General features: G+C 39.9%; 1 protein-coding gene across 4 annotated transcripts in view; it reads left to right on the forward strand.

Moving 5' to 3' along the window:
• HELZ (helicase with zinc finger) overlaps positions 1-17,325 on the forward strand; it is a 117,731-nt gene that overhangs the window by 69,255 nt on the left and 31,151 nt on the right. For all 4 annotated transcript variants that reach the window (XM_082212340.1, XM_082212342.1, XM_082212341.1 and 1 more), the window contains 6 exons: positions 1,336-1,454; positions 4,762-4,907; positions 7,726-7,873; positions 9,619-9,802; positions 11,092-11,320; positions 13,725-13,929. In XM_082212340.1, coding sequence (XP_082068466.1) covers positions 1,336-1,454; positions 4,762-4,907; positions 7,726-7,873; positions 9,619-9,802; positions 11,092-11,320; positions 13,725-13,929 — 1,031 coding nt within the window. The remainder of the gene's footprint in view (positions 1-1,335; positions 1,455-4,761; positions 4,908-7,725; positions 7,874-9,618; positions 9,803-11,091; positions 11,321-13,724; positions 13,930-17,325) is intronic.

Raw genomic sequence — 17,325 nt, forward strand, 5'->3', positions numbered from 1 at the left:
AGCAAGGACCTCTTTTTATTACTTCATATATGCACGTGACAAAACAGACAAATATAAAGCCCATTTAACTATTTGCAAAGCTAGTGTGAGTACTTGCATACAACTGTTCACAAGAGATAAAAATGTATGAGGCTTCAATTAAAAAGAATAGTCCACAGTTTTTTCTTCTGTCTTAGTTAATGAAAGCTCATTGGATAATCATAAGGGTTGAAACATGGATAGAAACTTATACTATTGTACTTATCCCTGTTGTGTGATTTCTCAAAAACTAATAAATAAACAAACAAATGTTTTATGCCTGAACCACATTTTTCTATTGGCAGAGCAAGGTTACCAGGTTGGTTGAGTATTGGCACGACATTTTGGTTGAAGGCAGGATGAACATTTTGGGAAGTAGGCATTTTTCATAATCCAGTTAGTTCCTGCCTTCAATGAGAGCCAGTGCCCAACCAACCTGATGACCTTGTGCTGCCAATGGAAAACTACTCTTCAGGTAAGTGCCAACTGTACTTCCTTCACAGGTGAAAGATACTTTCCTTCTACTCTGAAAATGTAATGTACTCTGAAAGTGTGGTGTAGTGGTTAAGAGCGGTAGACTCATAATCTGGTGAACCGGGTTCGCGTCTCCGCTCCTCCACATGCAGCTGCTGGGTGACCTTGGGCCAGTCACACTTCTCTGAAGTCTCTCAGCCCCACTCACCTCACAGAGTGTTTGTTGTGGGAGAGGAAGGGAAAGGAGATTGTTAGCCGCTTTGAGACTCCTTCAAGTAGTGATAAGGCGGGATATCAAATCCAAACTCTGGAAAAGTCCTTTGTTGGGCAAGGTGTTTCTGTAAGAAGAGATAACATTATGAGCAGATTTTACCATAGATAAGGATGAATAGTTTATTATAAGAAACATATTCTAACAGGGACCAGGAAATCCTCATGGATAAAATTCTGCCAGAAGATCACTCTTGATTGTTTAAAGCAATGTTTCCCAAACTTGAGGCTCCAGCTGTTTTTGGACTACAACTCCCATCATCCTTAGCTAGCAAGACCAGAGGTCAGGGATGATGGGAATTGTAGCCCGAAAACAGCAAGAGACCCAAGTTTGGGAAACACTGGTCTAAATTATTCTACCTCTTTACCTTTGATCTCAACTTCGGTGGGATAGATTTAGAGGAGATTTCTGTTTACTGAGAATAACTTGCCAAAATCAGCCATCTTACAAGATACATCAATTGTGTTGATTAGGTTTCAGTGTGTTCACAGTCCTGAATCTAAATGTTTTGATAGTATTAGCACCATTTTTATCACTTGCTGCTTAACATTTTGTCTGTTTCTGTTTTATAGGGTTTTTTACACATATTCTGTTAGATGAAGCTGCACAGGCAATGGAGTGCGAGACTATCATGCCTCTAGCATTAGCAAGTAAAAATACAAGAATTGTCTTGGCTGGAGACCATATGCAAGTAAGACTGTGTATTCTTGAACTCACCTCATATAAATCTTTTCTTCAGGGAAATGAAAATTACCAACAAAGTATATTTGCAGATTACAAAGCAGCTCTTGCATCAAACACTCCCAACAGGTAGTGTGGTGCAATAAAAAGAATAAAGTATTAGTCTTAAAGTCTCAGTTTTAAATCTTACATTGGCCATCAATTTACTGGTTCGCCTTAGGCAAGCAACTTCTTTTCAGCCTTAGCAACTCTGTATACTAAAATGTAATAATACTTGTCAGACTCTAACACTGAGCTCTTGAGATGGGCAGTAGGACTTCTCAATTGTACATACGTGCCTTTACAAATCAACTGTTGACAACGGTTGAAGTTTTTCTGTTGTAAAAAGGCGACAGGATGAGAAAAATTATCAAAGTTGATAAGGTGTCAGACTCGAAAAGAAGCAATATTTACTGCTTGCTTTTCACCGATAAGGAAACAAAACACTTGACAGGGGGTGAGACGCTAGAATAGGAAGAGGAGTGGACCAAAGAAGTGAACTGAAAGTAAATGGAAGGTTTCAGAAATCAAGCATGAAAATCAAAGAGGAGAAAAGAATGATCTTTAGCAGAGAATGAAACAAGAAAGCATACACCTGTGCTTGTTAGGGAGAAGATCAAAATCATGGCTGCGGGTTAGCAGGACAAATAGATTGAAAATAAATGGTGGAAGAAACAATAGCAACAGCAGAATTGGATGGCTGGAAGGAAAGAACAGAAAACGACAGAAGGGAAATGGAGGAGAACAGATTTTTAAAAAACAGAAAATTGGTGAATAAAGACAGAGTAAGCCATTTGGAAATAAGCAGTACAGTATAACCAGGGCTTTTTTTCTCATGGCACGCCCTGTTACTCCATACCAACAACTTTTTTTTACAGCAATGTCATGTCAAGGAACAAAGAGAGTTGAGAGAGAGAGAGAGAGAGAGAGAGAGAGAGAAGGGGAAGAAGCAAGTATGCATGTGGTCTGTGTGAGAGAGATGCATTTGGGCAGAAAGAGATGTTTGGTTTTGTATATGTGTTGTGTGTTTGAGAGAGGAATGCATCTGTGTCTGTGGTCTGCCTTGTGTATGGTGTGTGCATTGAATGCACATGTATACAAGCCATTGTATATTATTTCCCTAAAATTGGGAATGTTCCTTGTTGCAACAGCATCATGTTGTGTGTGTGTGTGTGATCTCCACAATGGGGATCATCAGAACTTAGCTGACTTCCCTCCATTTACTCTGTTAGCATGTGTGAACTAGGAAAAGAAAAACTCTGAGCTGAGGCATTTTGTGCAGTTAAATATAAATATATTTCTCTCCTCGTTTAGTATGTAGGTATCTCATTCATGGTGATTGAACACTTTGCTTGTGACCTTTTTGCAGTTTCAAAAGAGGACCTTAAATAATTACGAATAAATTATTATAAGTTTATTACAAGTTTAGTAAATAAGTGGGGAGGGAGTACGGGAAGAGGGGAGTGTGGGAAACAGATTTTACAATTTATCGATATATGAGTACTAGCACCACTTTTTTTAACAACAGAAAAAAGCACGAAGTGGTAACTCAGAACAAGATCCAGAGTATGATCACTAGTGATGAATCAAAAGGTAGCCCCACCAGAATGCTAAATAGCTATATTAGAAGTGGAATTGACATAAATGTTAAAATGACTCTGAGAGTAGGAAATGAAGAAAGAAGAGATGTTAAGTGCATGTGAATAATAAAAAGAGAGGAAACAGTGGCAAATAGGCAATCACCAGGCAAAGATGAATAGGAAAGAAAGCATGGAGCACAAATCCCACATGAAAAAAATAATGTGAAGATGCGAAAGCTCACATGTGAAAAGGACAAAAGCATAAATTTCTATGGTGTGTTCTTTGAGGGAGACAGAATTGCTAAGCTACTATAAGGAAAAAAAATTGGCAGGAGTCACAGAACTGCAGAAGGTTAGCTTAATTTCAATAAAAGTCATATGAGGGATAAGAGCAGTCTTATCACACGTAGAATAACAAATTGCAACAGAATAGGAACTGAAAAAGAGGGCAGTTGGAAAGGTGAAAATGATTATTAAAGACAGAGAAGGGTCAGAGCACCGTATTTTTCGCCCCATAGGACGCACCGCCCCATAGGACGCACCTAGTTGTTTTTTTTTGGGGGGGGGGAAGAAAGGAAAAATTTCTTATCTCCCCCCCAGGTGCGGGGGCTGGCGCAGGGGAAGCCTGAGCTTCCCCAGCCCCCAAAACAGGCTGCCGCCCCAAGCCTTGCGCGCCCGGCGGGACCTCCTGCAGGTCGCGCGAGGCTTGCTGACATCTGCCCGAAGCAGGGGGTGGGCTCCACAGCTGGCCCCCCGCTTCGGGCTGCAGGCTGCCGCCCCAAGCCTTGCTCGCCCGGCGGGACCTCCCGCCGGGCACGCGAGGCTTGCGGATAGCTTCCTGAAGCCTGGAGAGCGAGAGGGGTCAGTGCGCACCGACGCCTCTCGCTCTCCAGGCTTCAGTGAAAGCCTGCATTCACCCCATAGGATGCACACACATTTCCCCTTCATTTTTGGAGGGGGAAAAGTGCGTCCTATAGGGCAAAAAATACGGTAATGGCCCGATGCCGTCGCATAGGATGGGGCCGTGTTGTGAGGTTGGCTTCGGTAGAGAACCTTCTCTGTGGCAGGAAGCTAGTGGATGCATGATCCTAGTGGCTGCCTGGCCTTCTACAGACTGGTGTTGGCCCAGTGGGATGAATCAGCTTTGCTGGCTGGCTTTTGTGGCTTGAGCCTTGGGGCATACCCTCTCTGGTGTGGTGCTAGATTATAAATAGGAGCCCCCAACGTGTCCTCATCTATCCAGTACTTCTCTCTTGGCCACAGGAAATGAGGAAATCAGTTGTTGTTTTTAACAAGGAAGAGAGTGTGTGTGTGCTCAGCTTGTTCCTCTTGTAGCTTTAGGACTGGGCTGCCTTGTCTTGTCATGAAATATATATAGTAACCAAATAAAGGCACCCAGTTCTCAGGTTTTTAGATTTGGACTGAGACAGGTCTTTGCTTTGGGGCTACAAGAGCTGCAGACGTTGATAATCATGTTATTTTGCTGCCTGTGGGTACAGGGAGCAAGCTATGAATAAAGTGTCATCCTAGTTGTTTCTTCACTTTAGTTTAAGACACTTAATGCCATTTCTATGGATTTGCAGTTAGTTTTTCCCTGATCTTTTGCAACACAGCATGAGATCATGTTGTGCACAGACATGATCATTCAGTTATAAAGCTCATAAATAACATTTTCTTTTCGTTCTTTCTCTGATGCAGCTTAGTCCTTTTGTCTACAGTGAGTTTGCCAGAGAGAGAAATCTTCACGTCTCACTACTTGACCGTCTCTATGAACACTACCCTGCAGAATTTCCTTGCAGGATCTTGCTGTGTGAGAACTATCGCTCCCATGAAGCTATCATCAAGTAGGTGTGAACTTTTTCACTGTATCACACTTTTTGCGTGGCTGATGCAAGTGTCTAATAGAAAACTTTTTTTTAAAGTCCTTTGCCATTGCAGTCTCAAATTGAAAACACTCTTCTAGAACTTCCATTATAATAAAACACTAGTTTTTATGTTAAAATGAACATAAGAACATTATTTTGTGAAGCTTAGAATGATTTATCAGGGCTTCCATAATTGTGGTTGGTACTACCGAAGCTGCAGCCAAATTTTGAGAAAGTTGACAAAAACCGGTCTAGCTGATGTACCTAAAGGAAATGCACTAAGCTTCCAAAAAAGTTCAGACTTGGTTGGCAGATAATCATTTGATGTGTGGAAGAGATTTATTCAATTTTTTAAAAAAATGGCTCGTATGTGGTCTTGTTTTATATTACTTATGTGTTGATTTTGGACAAATCAGTTTGGAGTGTATCCAACTCACAAGTGAAAGTGAGAAAGTGAGAGTGTAAGCATCAGTGAGACTATGTTTATAATCCACTATTTGGGCTCCACTTGTTCCGTGGATAAATTGAAGACACAAGAGCATGGGTAGGCAAACTAAGGCTCAGGGGCCGGATCCTGCCCAATCGCCTTCTCAGTCTGGCCTTTGGACGGTCCGGGAATCAGCATGTTTTTACTTGAGTAGAATGTGTCCTTTTATTTAAAATTCATCTGGGTTATTTGTGGGGCCTGCCTGGTGTTTTTACATAAGTAGAAAATGTGCTTTTATTTAAAAGGCATCTCCGGGTTATTTGTGGGGCATAGGAATTCGTTCATTTCCCCCCCTTCAAAATATAGTCTAGCCCGCCCCCCACAAGGTCTGAGGGACAGTGGACCGGCCCCCTGCTGAAAAAGTTTGCTGACGCCTGCACAAGAGGCTGGTGGTCCTATGCCCAGCGCAAAGTAAACCTTGTTAAGTTCAATGAGTAGCAATGCATAGGGTGACACAGAAAAGAGTTGCAGTTGGTGGGGTGGCACAGGTGGTGTGACAATACTCATGGGCATTCCAAACACCAAGCATCACCATTGGTTCTTGGGGGCGGGGAGCATGCAGAGGGAAGTTTGGTCTGGATGTGGTGGCAGAAGGGTACCATTGGGCTATCCATACCCCACACCCAAAACACCCTTGGCTCCCTCTCTTTTCCATGCTCAGAATTCGAAAGGCAGGTGAGCAGCACCTGTGCTGCTCCACTGGCTGCTACTGGCTGTAAATCAGTTGCTTTCACCATTTATGTGAATTCTAACGGCCTTATTGATAAAGACATTTATTTCTCAGTTAAAAATATGAGCAGAGAAATGCTTCGGCAATTCAATTATAAATGTCTTTAAATGAGTGTGTTGTGTGTGGGGGGAGGTCAAAGCTCTCAGCAATCATAACGGCCCATATGATAATTAATTAATTTTGATGTTGCAATGCCATAAAGAATCTGGAAAGCTCCAGAGAATTCTGCACAAGATTCATAGTGTGCTTAGAAGCTAAAAAGATGCACATGTGTTCCATATCACCCATCATATTCGATTTTTCTTATCTTAAACATCATGCCTTATTAATGTGTACATTTTAAATACCCTTTAATACAAATTTAGTTATCAGTGTCTTTTGTCTCTTGCCCTTTGTAATATATCAGACTCTCGTCTTAGGTGCTCTGTGTTCAAAATACGTTTGAATATTGTATCATAGACAGTAGACTCGTTCTCACTGGATAGGAATAGATTGTTCATCCTAATTTATATGTAGAAACACCACTGAAGTTAAATTAATCTGTCCAATGATTATTTTTAAAAGTCGGCCCTCCGCAGCCCTGATCAGGAACAAGTTTTACAGAAACCCCACCTTCTTGTTTTTGCATTTATTTTCCACGGCGGGAAAAGGAAATTTAGACACATGAGGATGTTCCCTTTCTGTGACTGTATGCTTTACTTCTGTTTCTGTAAAATGGGTTGGTTGCTACCTAGCAACAACACCCTGCTTCCTGGGGCAGGAGAATGAAGGAACAGAGTTCTCTTTCCACAGGGACAGGGAAAAAGGAGTGCAAACTGGGAAATAAGCTTTGCCTGCCTGCTCTTCATCCTCATTCAGTCTTTCTGTGGGAGAGGCATAGAAGTGCACAACGGCCTATATGTCATTTCTCCCTTCTCTTTTGCCATCCCCATACTGTTCTTGGGAAGGAGCCGTTTTTCATTGTAAACCTTCTTCTATTTATTTGTTTGTTTGTTTGTTTGGTGTTGAGTTTTTTTTTAAAAAAATGATATTTATTAAAACATAAGAATTTTTTTAAAAAATACAAACAAAAACAGACAAAATTACAAAAAAGGAAAAAAACCCCCAAAAATATAAAAAGAAGTAAAAAATAAAACCATCCTTTTCAAATTCTCCAATTTCCATTACCTTCTTTCCACGACCTCCTCCTCCTCCTCCCATCTCTTGTATCTTGATTGATAATTGTCCCAGCAAATCCTTTTCAAAGTTCGTAATATTCTATCATTACTTTACCTTACTCTATTATCATCCTATCTTATAGGAATCATTGATACTTAAAACTTAAATCCATAATTCATAGTATTTAATCGTTACATTACCTTACTCTATTCTCGTTTTATCTTATAAAAATAATCTTAGAGCTTAAATCTTTTTTACCAACTTCTCATAACCATTACCTTTTTACCATATTCTTTAAACATTTTAACAAGAGCCAAGTACTTTCATTTCAGCATTTTCCCAACATTCATCAGACATTGGTGTTGAGTTTTTAAAGCAGCACATAGCTTCCATGTTTTACTTTGCGTTTTACTTCGTTGCAGTTACACATCTGAACTTTTCTATGAGGGCAAATTGATGGCAAGTGGAAAGCAGCCAGCGCACAAGGATTTCTACCCGCTGACTTTCTTCACGGCACGAGGAGAAGATGTACAAGAAAAAAACAGCACTGCTTTTTACAACAATGCAGAGGTAGCACTTTGGTTTCACCTTTAATTGCTTTCTCGATAATCATAATTTTCGCTCCACTTAATCTGTTCCAGAAAGTGTTTTTTTTAAAAAAGAATGACTTGTTCTTTGTCTTAGTCTAAGACCCCAAAAATAGAGACTGCTTGCTTGAAAATTAGTATGACTTGTCCCCAAAAGCAAGGACCTTTTCACATGACCCTCAAGTCACACACTGTTCTGAATTTCAACCCATGATGAGGTGATGACAGTCGTATCATAAGGAAGTGCCAATTGGCCTTTTGCATGCTAGTGCATGAGTGTTTTTTGGCTGTTTGGCTTTTTCATTTGGCCACCTCAAGTTGTAGCATTTGCTTGAAGTGGCGTGGGATATTTGCAGATCTTAGCTTCTATTAGTTTTATATAGCTAGGACCTACAAATTATTATCCAGAGGTAGATGAATACATGCCATGGATTGGCAATGTTGCCCTCTTGCGGCTGAAGACAGGAAATTCAGACTGTTCTTGGTTATTGTGTGTCATTGGTGAAATCCTTGCTGTATTCCCACAGCACAGGTTTTTAGTGTTCATGGTTTAGTGTTTTTATTTCCCAGTAGCAGGATGTTACAAATAAGTGTAGGGGAACCTGTGACCACTCAACCCACGCCCAGATAAACTAAGTAAGGTCGAGGCACTTAAAAACAAACAAACCAGAAACTTTGTTTTCACTCAAAAGAGTTTGTAGTTTAGCAGTTACCTTTATAAGGCACAATACTTTGTTTGAAACAGACACTTTTAACAGTGAGGTTTAATAACTGTGGTAACTCAGTACTTACACAGTGCCATGGGACAGAGAAATCCTTTCTAGGATTGCTTTTCTTTTACCCTATCCATAAAACCTCCAGCCTCTCCTTTAATCTCATCCTTCCCCTTAGCTAGGTTGAGCCCAGTCTGCCTTCAGATAATCTAACTCTGACTGGGAACCAGCCTGTTCTCTCTAATGGATAAAACCTATGTGAGTCTACCGTTTAACCAACTCTCACAGGCTTGTATAAGGATTTGTGTGGCTCCTGTTGTGGAGTGGCACCTGAGACAACCTGGAAAATGATCAACTGGTACTTGGTGCCTCCGAGTTGTTGTCCTCCTCAGATTTCTCAAGTGCTACTTCAACCCACCCATTTGCAGGCACCTGTGAGAATTTGACAACTTACAGGTTGGTATGTGATTGACAGGCCACAATACTGTAGTGTCGTGTTACAAAAACAACCTGTGACAAATGTGTGCAGCTTTGTTACCCGGAACATTTGTGCAATGTTCTTTCAGTGATTTTGAAATAAAGACAGTTGTCTTGACCCATAAAGAGGCCACCTGCAGTGTCCTGTGACCCATTAATATGCAGCGTTTGGTGTGTGCTATTTCACGTTTCAAACTGTATGAAGAAAACAAATCTGTAGTGAAAAATGAAAAACCGATAAACAGGCATTAGCATTATCTAATTCAACAAGTGACTGTTAGCTTTAAGTAGCTTAGGTTCCTTACTAATTTCATGAGCCTTTCTAATAGCTTATGTAAAGCAATTATGGATACAGTATCCATCATTGCGGTGAGACACCTACAAACTATCGTGTTAAGATCATGGGGGGAGGATCATGAAAATATATATGCTTCTGTTAAAACCTGTTTTGAAGTATGGTATTAGATTTTATCCAAATTATTTATACCAGACCAGAAAAAGCCAGTGCTTAGCATGATTTCCCCCCCTCCCCTTCAAGGTGTTTGAAGTTGTAGAACGTGTCGAAGAACTGAGGAGAAAGTGGCCTGTAGCCTGGGGGAAACTGGATGACGGCAGCATAGGTGTTGTAACACCATACGCTGATCAAGTGTTCAGAATTCGGGCAGAGCTTCGGAAAAAAAGATTGTCTGATGTCAGTGTTGAAAGAGTGCTAAATGTTCAGGGTAAGTAGCACCTGTATATCTAAGGATCTGTGAACTTGGCAGAAAATCTGAAATGACCTCAAAGTTGTCAGCAGCTTACATTACTTTATCTGATGTTTTATTTAAGTTGCAACTCTAATAGCTGTTGAACATAAAGCAGCTTTTACTTCATGTTTGTACCTGGCGATAATAAAATAATTTATGTAATTTAGATCGTAGTTACAGTTAACGCATAGCTAAATATATAGGAAGTACTATTCCAACATGGTCTGCAAGTTGTAACTGCTGTATGGTGTCAGTGTTAAGCAGGGATCACAATTTATAGTTCCCTGTCGCTGAATACCAAATCAGTAACTCATTTTTTTGCGTAACTGCATGGGACATGATCCCCAGTCCTATCTGTAGAGGGCTTTTCTATTTTCCCCTACAAGGGCACATACAAACACGTACACGGATTCCCATTTAATGTGTAGATTGTTCCTCTGCTAAAAGAAGAAAATTTGGAAGCCTCTCCATGCATGCATCATATTCTGCAAATATTGTTGTGCATTGACATGGTATTTTATGAGTGGGTGGCTTATAAATATTTTTATAAATAAAAAATGTACTAGAACAGGGTGACTCGCATGTGGCCATCCAGATATCACTTCCCCTGACTATTGGCCATGGTGGCTGTAGGTGAGGGGGATTATATAGTTCAGCAACATTTGGAGGGCCACAGATTAGCAACCCCTGTTATTTCTTGGGCTCCAGCTTCATAATAGTTTTAGTCTTTTCCTGAAAATGGATTCACAGACATAGCTCTGTATTCCTATATGGAATCCTATGGTTGAACTCTAAATTAGTATATTCCTTTGCAGTTTCACAGACTAACTAATTATTGTGAAGATTAATTGATGGGGCAGTAGAAATTAACGACCGCAGCCAAATTATCACTGTTAACTGCCCATCTTTTACCAACTTAGTGGGGTTTAATGGCTAAGATTAATAATGGAGTTTTTTTTTTTTTAAAAAAAGATCTGTGAACTTAATGTCACACACATTTAATAGATGTTACTGGTGAAACATAAAGGGTATAAAGCCAAAAAAGATCAAGCATAATTACTGCTAGAGTAAAAGATGAAGACTTTGACCTGTAAACGATTCTGGCTATTTCTAATGCATTTTCAAATCGTTTAAACTCTTCTGTTTTTTTTCTTAGTACAAAGCTTTTTAGTTGAGCACTAATCATCCAATTGCCAGAATTACATGGTTGTATGTCCAGCAAAGAAATTGGCTAAAATTATCTCAGACTTTTCCCTCTTCTTCAGGAAAGCAGTTTCGAGTGTTGTTTCTCAGCACGGTACGAACACGGCACACATGCAAACACAAGCAAACACCAATAAAACGGAAGGAGCATTTGTTGGAAGATTCAACTGAAGACTTGGATTATGGTTTTTTGTCCAATTACAAACTTCTCAACACAGCCATAACAAGAGCGCAGTCCCTAGTAGCTGTGGTGGGAGACCCTATTGCTCTGTGTTCCATTGGAAGATGCAGGTACACCAAATGTGGGCTGTGGACAAACAGTGAATAGGACCGATGAAAACTTTACTGTGTATTTGGCAATGGACAGTTGGCCGGTAGTTAGAAAACAAATCCATTGCCATGCTTATATGTGTGCTGTTCCCCACTAGGCTGGTTTTTGCTGACTTTCCAAACCTACTCAGATATTTTGAGGCTTAGAGAAAGCAGCATCCTTGACCCTCTATCTCTCCTGGCCTGTAGTTTAGGGCCTATCATTAATACCTAAGGGATTGCCATATATTCTACCAGTGTATATGCTCCAACAGCGCAATCTGGGCCTAATCCTGTGCATAGATTCCTGGCAATGAGATCTAAGTCAGCAGCATTTTGCTGATAAATTAATTAGCAGCAGTAAGTGAAAGGCAGAGCTGATCTATACACATTATAGATAATACACATCATGAAGCTCTTCCTGAACTGTACAGCTTCAGACTTCAGAAGGAGGTAAAATAGTTTGAACCTGTCTTGTTCCAAAGCTTAATAACTATAATTTCCCAATCTGGCCTAAAAAGCAAAGGGACATACCTTTGTAACGCTACACCCTAGTTTATAATCTGGAGAGCTAGACTGAGTTAAACCCCATCTTTTTACTTTCTGATTTCCATAAGCCAGAACAGAAACAAAAGAGCCCGAATGACATCAGAGCAACTGAAAGACTTTTGGTTCTGTTCATTCATGGCAACCAGGAAGTTATATGGTGCTGTTTTGTCCCCAAAGGATGAAGTCCAGTGCCTAGGATGGAGCCTGCATACGAAGTAATGGCTTGCAGGTTCATCTCTCTTCTCTTAGGGACAGGAGCACGCCGGGAGAAAGTAACAGGGGTTTACTCTTTAGTAACAGTTTCACAAACTAACAAATCATAGGCAGGGGTATGTGCACAACATTTGAAAAGATTAATCTGTACACTGACTACCTCCTCATTCTCTCCCCTTCCCTCCCGAACTGAATGGCCCAGTTCAGAAGATTGTATCTTGAGATACACATGAGGCATTTGCTCACATTTGGAGTCTTGTAGCTTCTCCCTTGTATGAGATGCAGGGCTCCATGTGTGAGAAAAAGGCTCATGCATATCTCAGCTTACTGTTTCAGAGCTGTGACATTCGAGTAAGAATCAGGAGCAGGACTGGATTAATCACCAGCTGTTTCTCCTTTGTGAGGGGAGAACACGAGCGATAGAGTATGGGAGATTTGTATGCGAGAGCGAGGGGAACCATAGATCTTTTTCTTGGTCTCATGGAAGCAAAAATATGCTTGCAGATACAGTTTCTTAATATATATATTTACATTTTTAAATCTTTTAGACAATAGCCTAAGGGTTTGTTTGTAGCAGAAATTTAAATTACCATCATTAGAAAACTGCGGCCTCCATTGAAGGGATAAACTGTGGTCAGTGAGAATTTACTGGGAAAACACAAATGGAAGAGAATTCAGTAATCCCTCTTTCCTTGCATGAGATCTTCATTGTAGGGTGAAAACTGGGAACGTGCTTTCATTTCATACCAAATACATTTGCACAATGGCATCATGAAATAGAAGCTTTATGTTTACCTACTTTGTCCATCTATCATAAACAGATTCTATTCAAATAATGTCATTTAGACGGGTTGCATATTTTAAAAAGCACATATATTTAAATGAACCTCAGTTTTAGATTATTTCTCCATCACACACACACAAAATGTTTTTAGCATGCCTCTCTTTTCTTTCTGTCAGTTGTAGACAACATCCTGTTGAAAAGTACTGCTGGAGGATTCAGGCATACTTTTCATTAAGTTAAACAGGATTATAAAGGAAATGACTTTTTTTGTTTAAACAGAATTAGCCGCCACAGGCTGCAAGCCTGTCGCCACTTACTTGGGAGTAAACCCTATTGAGTTCAGTAGCGCTTAATTCTGAGTATACATGGCTAGGGCTACACTGAAAGTGAGGCACAAATCTGTTGTAATAGCTATCAAAATGAAATATGTCCATATATTCATTAGATTTTTTTAAATGCTAAAAACAGCCTAGATGGGTCTGTTTGGCACTTGTTTCTTTTAAGATAAGGAACATGTTTCAGTTGTTACAGTCCTAGTACGAGCGTGCAATTTCTGAAGTGTCTACTAGCAAAGGCAAAAACCTTATAGGAGTTCTGGCACTAAGTCTTCTGTGACCTAATATGTTTTAAGAAAGGCTGTCAGTAAACCTTCCTAATGGTTGAATGCTGCTGTTTATTATTTTAGAAGCATGCAATACTAGGTTGTCTCATAATCAAATAATACTGGATTCAAAGTGACTGATAGAAGTGTAGCAGAGTACTGGGTTCAAGGCTTAATTTGTAAAATTTGTATGTAGCAAACAAGCAACTTAGGTATTCTTTTTCTTTTGGTTTCTTTAGGAAATTTTGGGAAAGGTTTATTGCCCTTTGTCATGAAAATGAAAGTCTTCATGGTATCACATTTGATCAGATCAAGGCTCAGCTGGAAGCTTTGGAGTTAAAGAAAACCTATGTATTGAATCCACTGGCTCCTGAATTTATTCCACGGGCGTTGCGACAGCAGCATTCATCACACGCTAACAAACCACAGCAGTCACCACCAAAGGTAAAGTTTTACCTGGAACAAAGCTATTAAGAGCTTGCAAGGCTCGATAGGGGGACCTGTTGAGAAGTTGTATGGCTGCATGGGCAAAACTGGTAGTTCTGTTTCCCTATGTGAACAAAGAGTAGAAATGATACTGGGCTGAGGAGTTCCTAATATGACCGGGTGTGTTAAAATTGTTGGCATGTACCTGCCTTGAGAGGCACTAGAGTGCGCCGCCAGGGATGAAGTCAAAACTGCTGTAATAACAGCACTTGACTGACCTCCCCGGGGCGGAAGCCTGGGCATTGTGTATGGAGCTCCTGGGCTGCACGGATGACAAGGCCTTACTGATGTGGTTCCAAGGATAGGTTTGGCACCAGTTTGGCTGCAGGAGTTGCTGGAAAGAGACGTACAAGGGACTCCACTCCGGCTTTGTGTAGGGTCCACTCCTTAGCCTTTTCTTCTTCCAAAGATATCCCACAAGGCAGTGGAGGTTTAGGATCAGAGTATTCCTTTTCCTAGGTGGGCTACTTTCCCAGGTTGACGATCGGCATCCGCATCACTTCCATCCATAGCATGTACAGAAACCACCTTCTTGACCATTGGACCCACTATTGGTCTTAATGGCTCATTCCGCCAGAGCCTGTTTTTACATGCAAGGGTTTGAGACCCATCGGCTATCCTCACTTGGTTTAGCCAGCCAGTCAAAGCCGTTCCCGGGGGGTGGCTGCTGTTGCATGCTGACAGCTTCTAGGAGCCTCCCCCACAAGAGGTACTACCCCTCCCCCCCCCTTTTTTTTAAAAAAAATCATTTTTATTGATTTTCCAATAAAAAAACCCAATCAACATATCCGCATCATAATCTTATGAAAAACAATAAACTAAAATTTAGAAAAACCACCAAATTGCATTGCAAATTGTAATTATTAATTTTTCCGGGCTCCCCACATTCTGGACCTCTGAAGCATATCTCCAAATCTTCGTTCCTGCCTCTCCTCGGTACTGCCCCTCCCTTAACATCACATACACACCCTGTGTGTTAAAATAAAGTTGTTACTACATAATAGTTTTTTGCTCTAGATATAAAGCAGCTATCTAAAATGTATGGGCAATAAGTCAGCCAAAAGCTGTTAGAATTGATGTGAAAAGTATAATTCAGTACTTTACACTTTGCAGGAGATGATACTAATAACAATGGTTACTTGCAGCCTAGAAAACTGTTACAGTGCAGAATTCACTTACCATTTACTCATTATTGCACTGGTATAGTGTTCTTCAGGAAGCCAAACATATTTATCTAAAAGGCTGTAACAAAAAAATGCTCCTATGAGAATTCATAGTGGCAGGAATTGTGAAAACCATACAATTGCCCTTCCTTGTGTTTATGAAGAATAATATTATATTCTATATTTAGTTGTCAAGGGTATTAATAAGATTTATTACTTGACCATGTTTGCTCGCATAATTAAAACGAGTTGTATTAGATCCTTGGAAAACAATCCCATTTTACAAGAAGGCTTCTCAAAATGTTATGTTTTTGTCACAAGTTAACATCTACATGAAAACTTCAAATTCATACTGTTTTTCATTTACATTTTTTAGATTTTATTTGATAGCGCAGAAAGGAATATCTTTTGTGAACCTTTCAAAAAGAGTTATTATATTTAGAAATACCCATTTATCAAAATTCATTATTTTCTGTAATATAATGAAGCTTTTAAAACCTATTAATAATGCTTTGAAATGTTAGTCTTTTAGGAAACTGCATGTCCAAAGATTGCTCTTCATTTTCAAGGTCCATATTAATACAATTTCCATTTCTGCAGAAGTTTCAGTAAGGTGTACAAGTTGGAACTTTGTCATGTTGGTTTTTAATTAGAAGATAGAATCTCATAATATTTCTGACATGCATTGTAACATAATAAAAACTGGTTTTCTGAGACACAAAGAAAATTATTTTAAAGGGTACAGTTAGTCATGAAATTAGCTGCTGAATCCTACAATCTTCCCACAGACCTATTTTCTTTCTTTTCTCATTGACAGAGAAACAGTACACGAAAAGTACATGCTAAATGATAAACTTTCAAGTTGTTAGTATACCTGAATTTTAACATAGAATCTGAGAGCCAAACTTGGATGTTATCTACACAAAAATATTTTCTGCAATAACAGAGAATGCAGGGCAGGGGTATTAATAGGATTGGCAAGATGCATGGTTTAGTTCTCCTATACCCATGAATGCCACTTCCCATATCTAGACTTGTGTTACAAGTGGGAAACTTGCAGTAGGTTGATTAAGTCTGTTAACTAGCCTTCTGGGTTTGTGTAAAAGCCATGCTGTTACTGTATACTGTAATATATTTTAGATTTGAAGAAACAAGAAGAAAAGCTTGGAGCCAGAGTAGTGAAAGAATAAGTCTGTGTTTAAATGGAAGGTACAGTGGTACCTCAGGTTAAGTACCGTACTTAATTCGTTCCGGAGGTCCGTACTTAACCTGAAACTGTTCTTAACCTGAAGCACCACTTTAGCTAATGGGGCCTCCTGCTGCTGCCGCGCCGGCGGAGCCCAATTTCTGTTCTCATCCTGAAGCAAAGTTCTTAACCCGAAGCACTATTTCTGGGTTAGGGGAGTCTGTAACCTGAAATGTATGTAACCTGAGGTACCACTGTATTCATAGAAACCATCTTGTGGTGTCTAGTCTTATATATAAATCTCCAATCCTACATTAACCAGATAACCTGCCAGGGTGTCACTACCATAAGAGTCAGAGTAGGGCTTTAGTTTTAATTAGTGTTCTAATTCCTGGAAAGGCAAGCCAATGCTTTAAACCAGGGTTTTCCAAACTTGGTTCTCCAGCTATTGTTGGACTATAGTTCCTATCATCCCTAACTAGCAGGACCAGTGGTCAGGGATGATGGTAATTGTAGTCCAAAAATAGCTGGAGAGCCAAGTTTGCAAAACCCTACTTTAAATGTTGCTGCACTCAGGTACCAAAGAAGAGTGAAAGACGTGTGCCAGGTAGTAATCTACAATCAAAAGAGACTATCTTGGCCCAGGTAGTAGTGACCTACTTATAAATGTGTAGCAAATCTAAACACAGTGAAATATTTGTAATATGAATTGTAGAATAATTTATCCCAAAATATTTCTTTGTAGCTGCAGTCAGCAAGTCAGAAAGAATCAAGCTGAATGTAGCTAAAAGTCAGAGTATGGTGGGTTAAAAATAAAAACACTTTTACTCACTTTTAAAATAAGTCTATTTGATCCAGAAATCGCTGCGAGACCACAGGCATAGAACTCTGCAAGGCTATTTTGAAGAGCAAAACTGCATTTAAAAAAATCACCAGGTGGTGCAGTGCTAGATGCAGATTAAACAATGAAACAAGACAGGCTTTCAAATCCATTTGTTCACAGAC

The sequence above is a fragment of the Podarcis vaucheri genome (genome assembly GCF_965113315.1).
Source record: "Podarcis vaucheri genome assembly, chromosome: 2".
In the NCBI taxonomy this organism is placed as follows: domain Eukaryota; kingdom Metazoa; phylum Chordata; class Lepidosauria; order Squamata; family Lacertidae; genus Podarcis; species Podarcis vaucheri.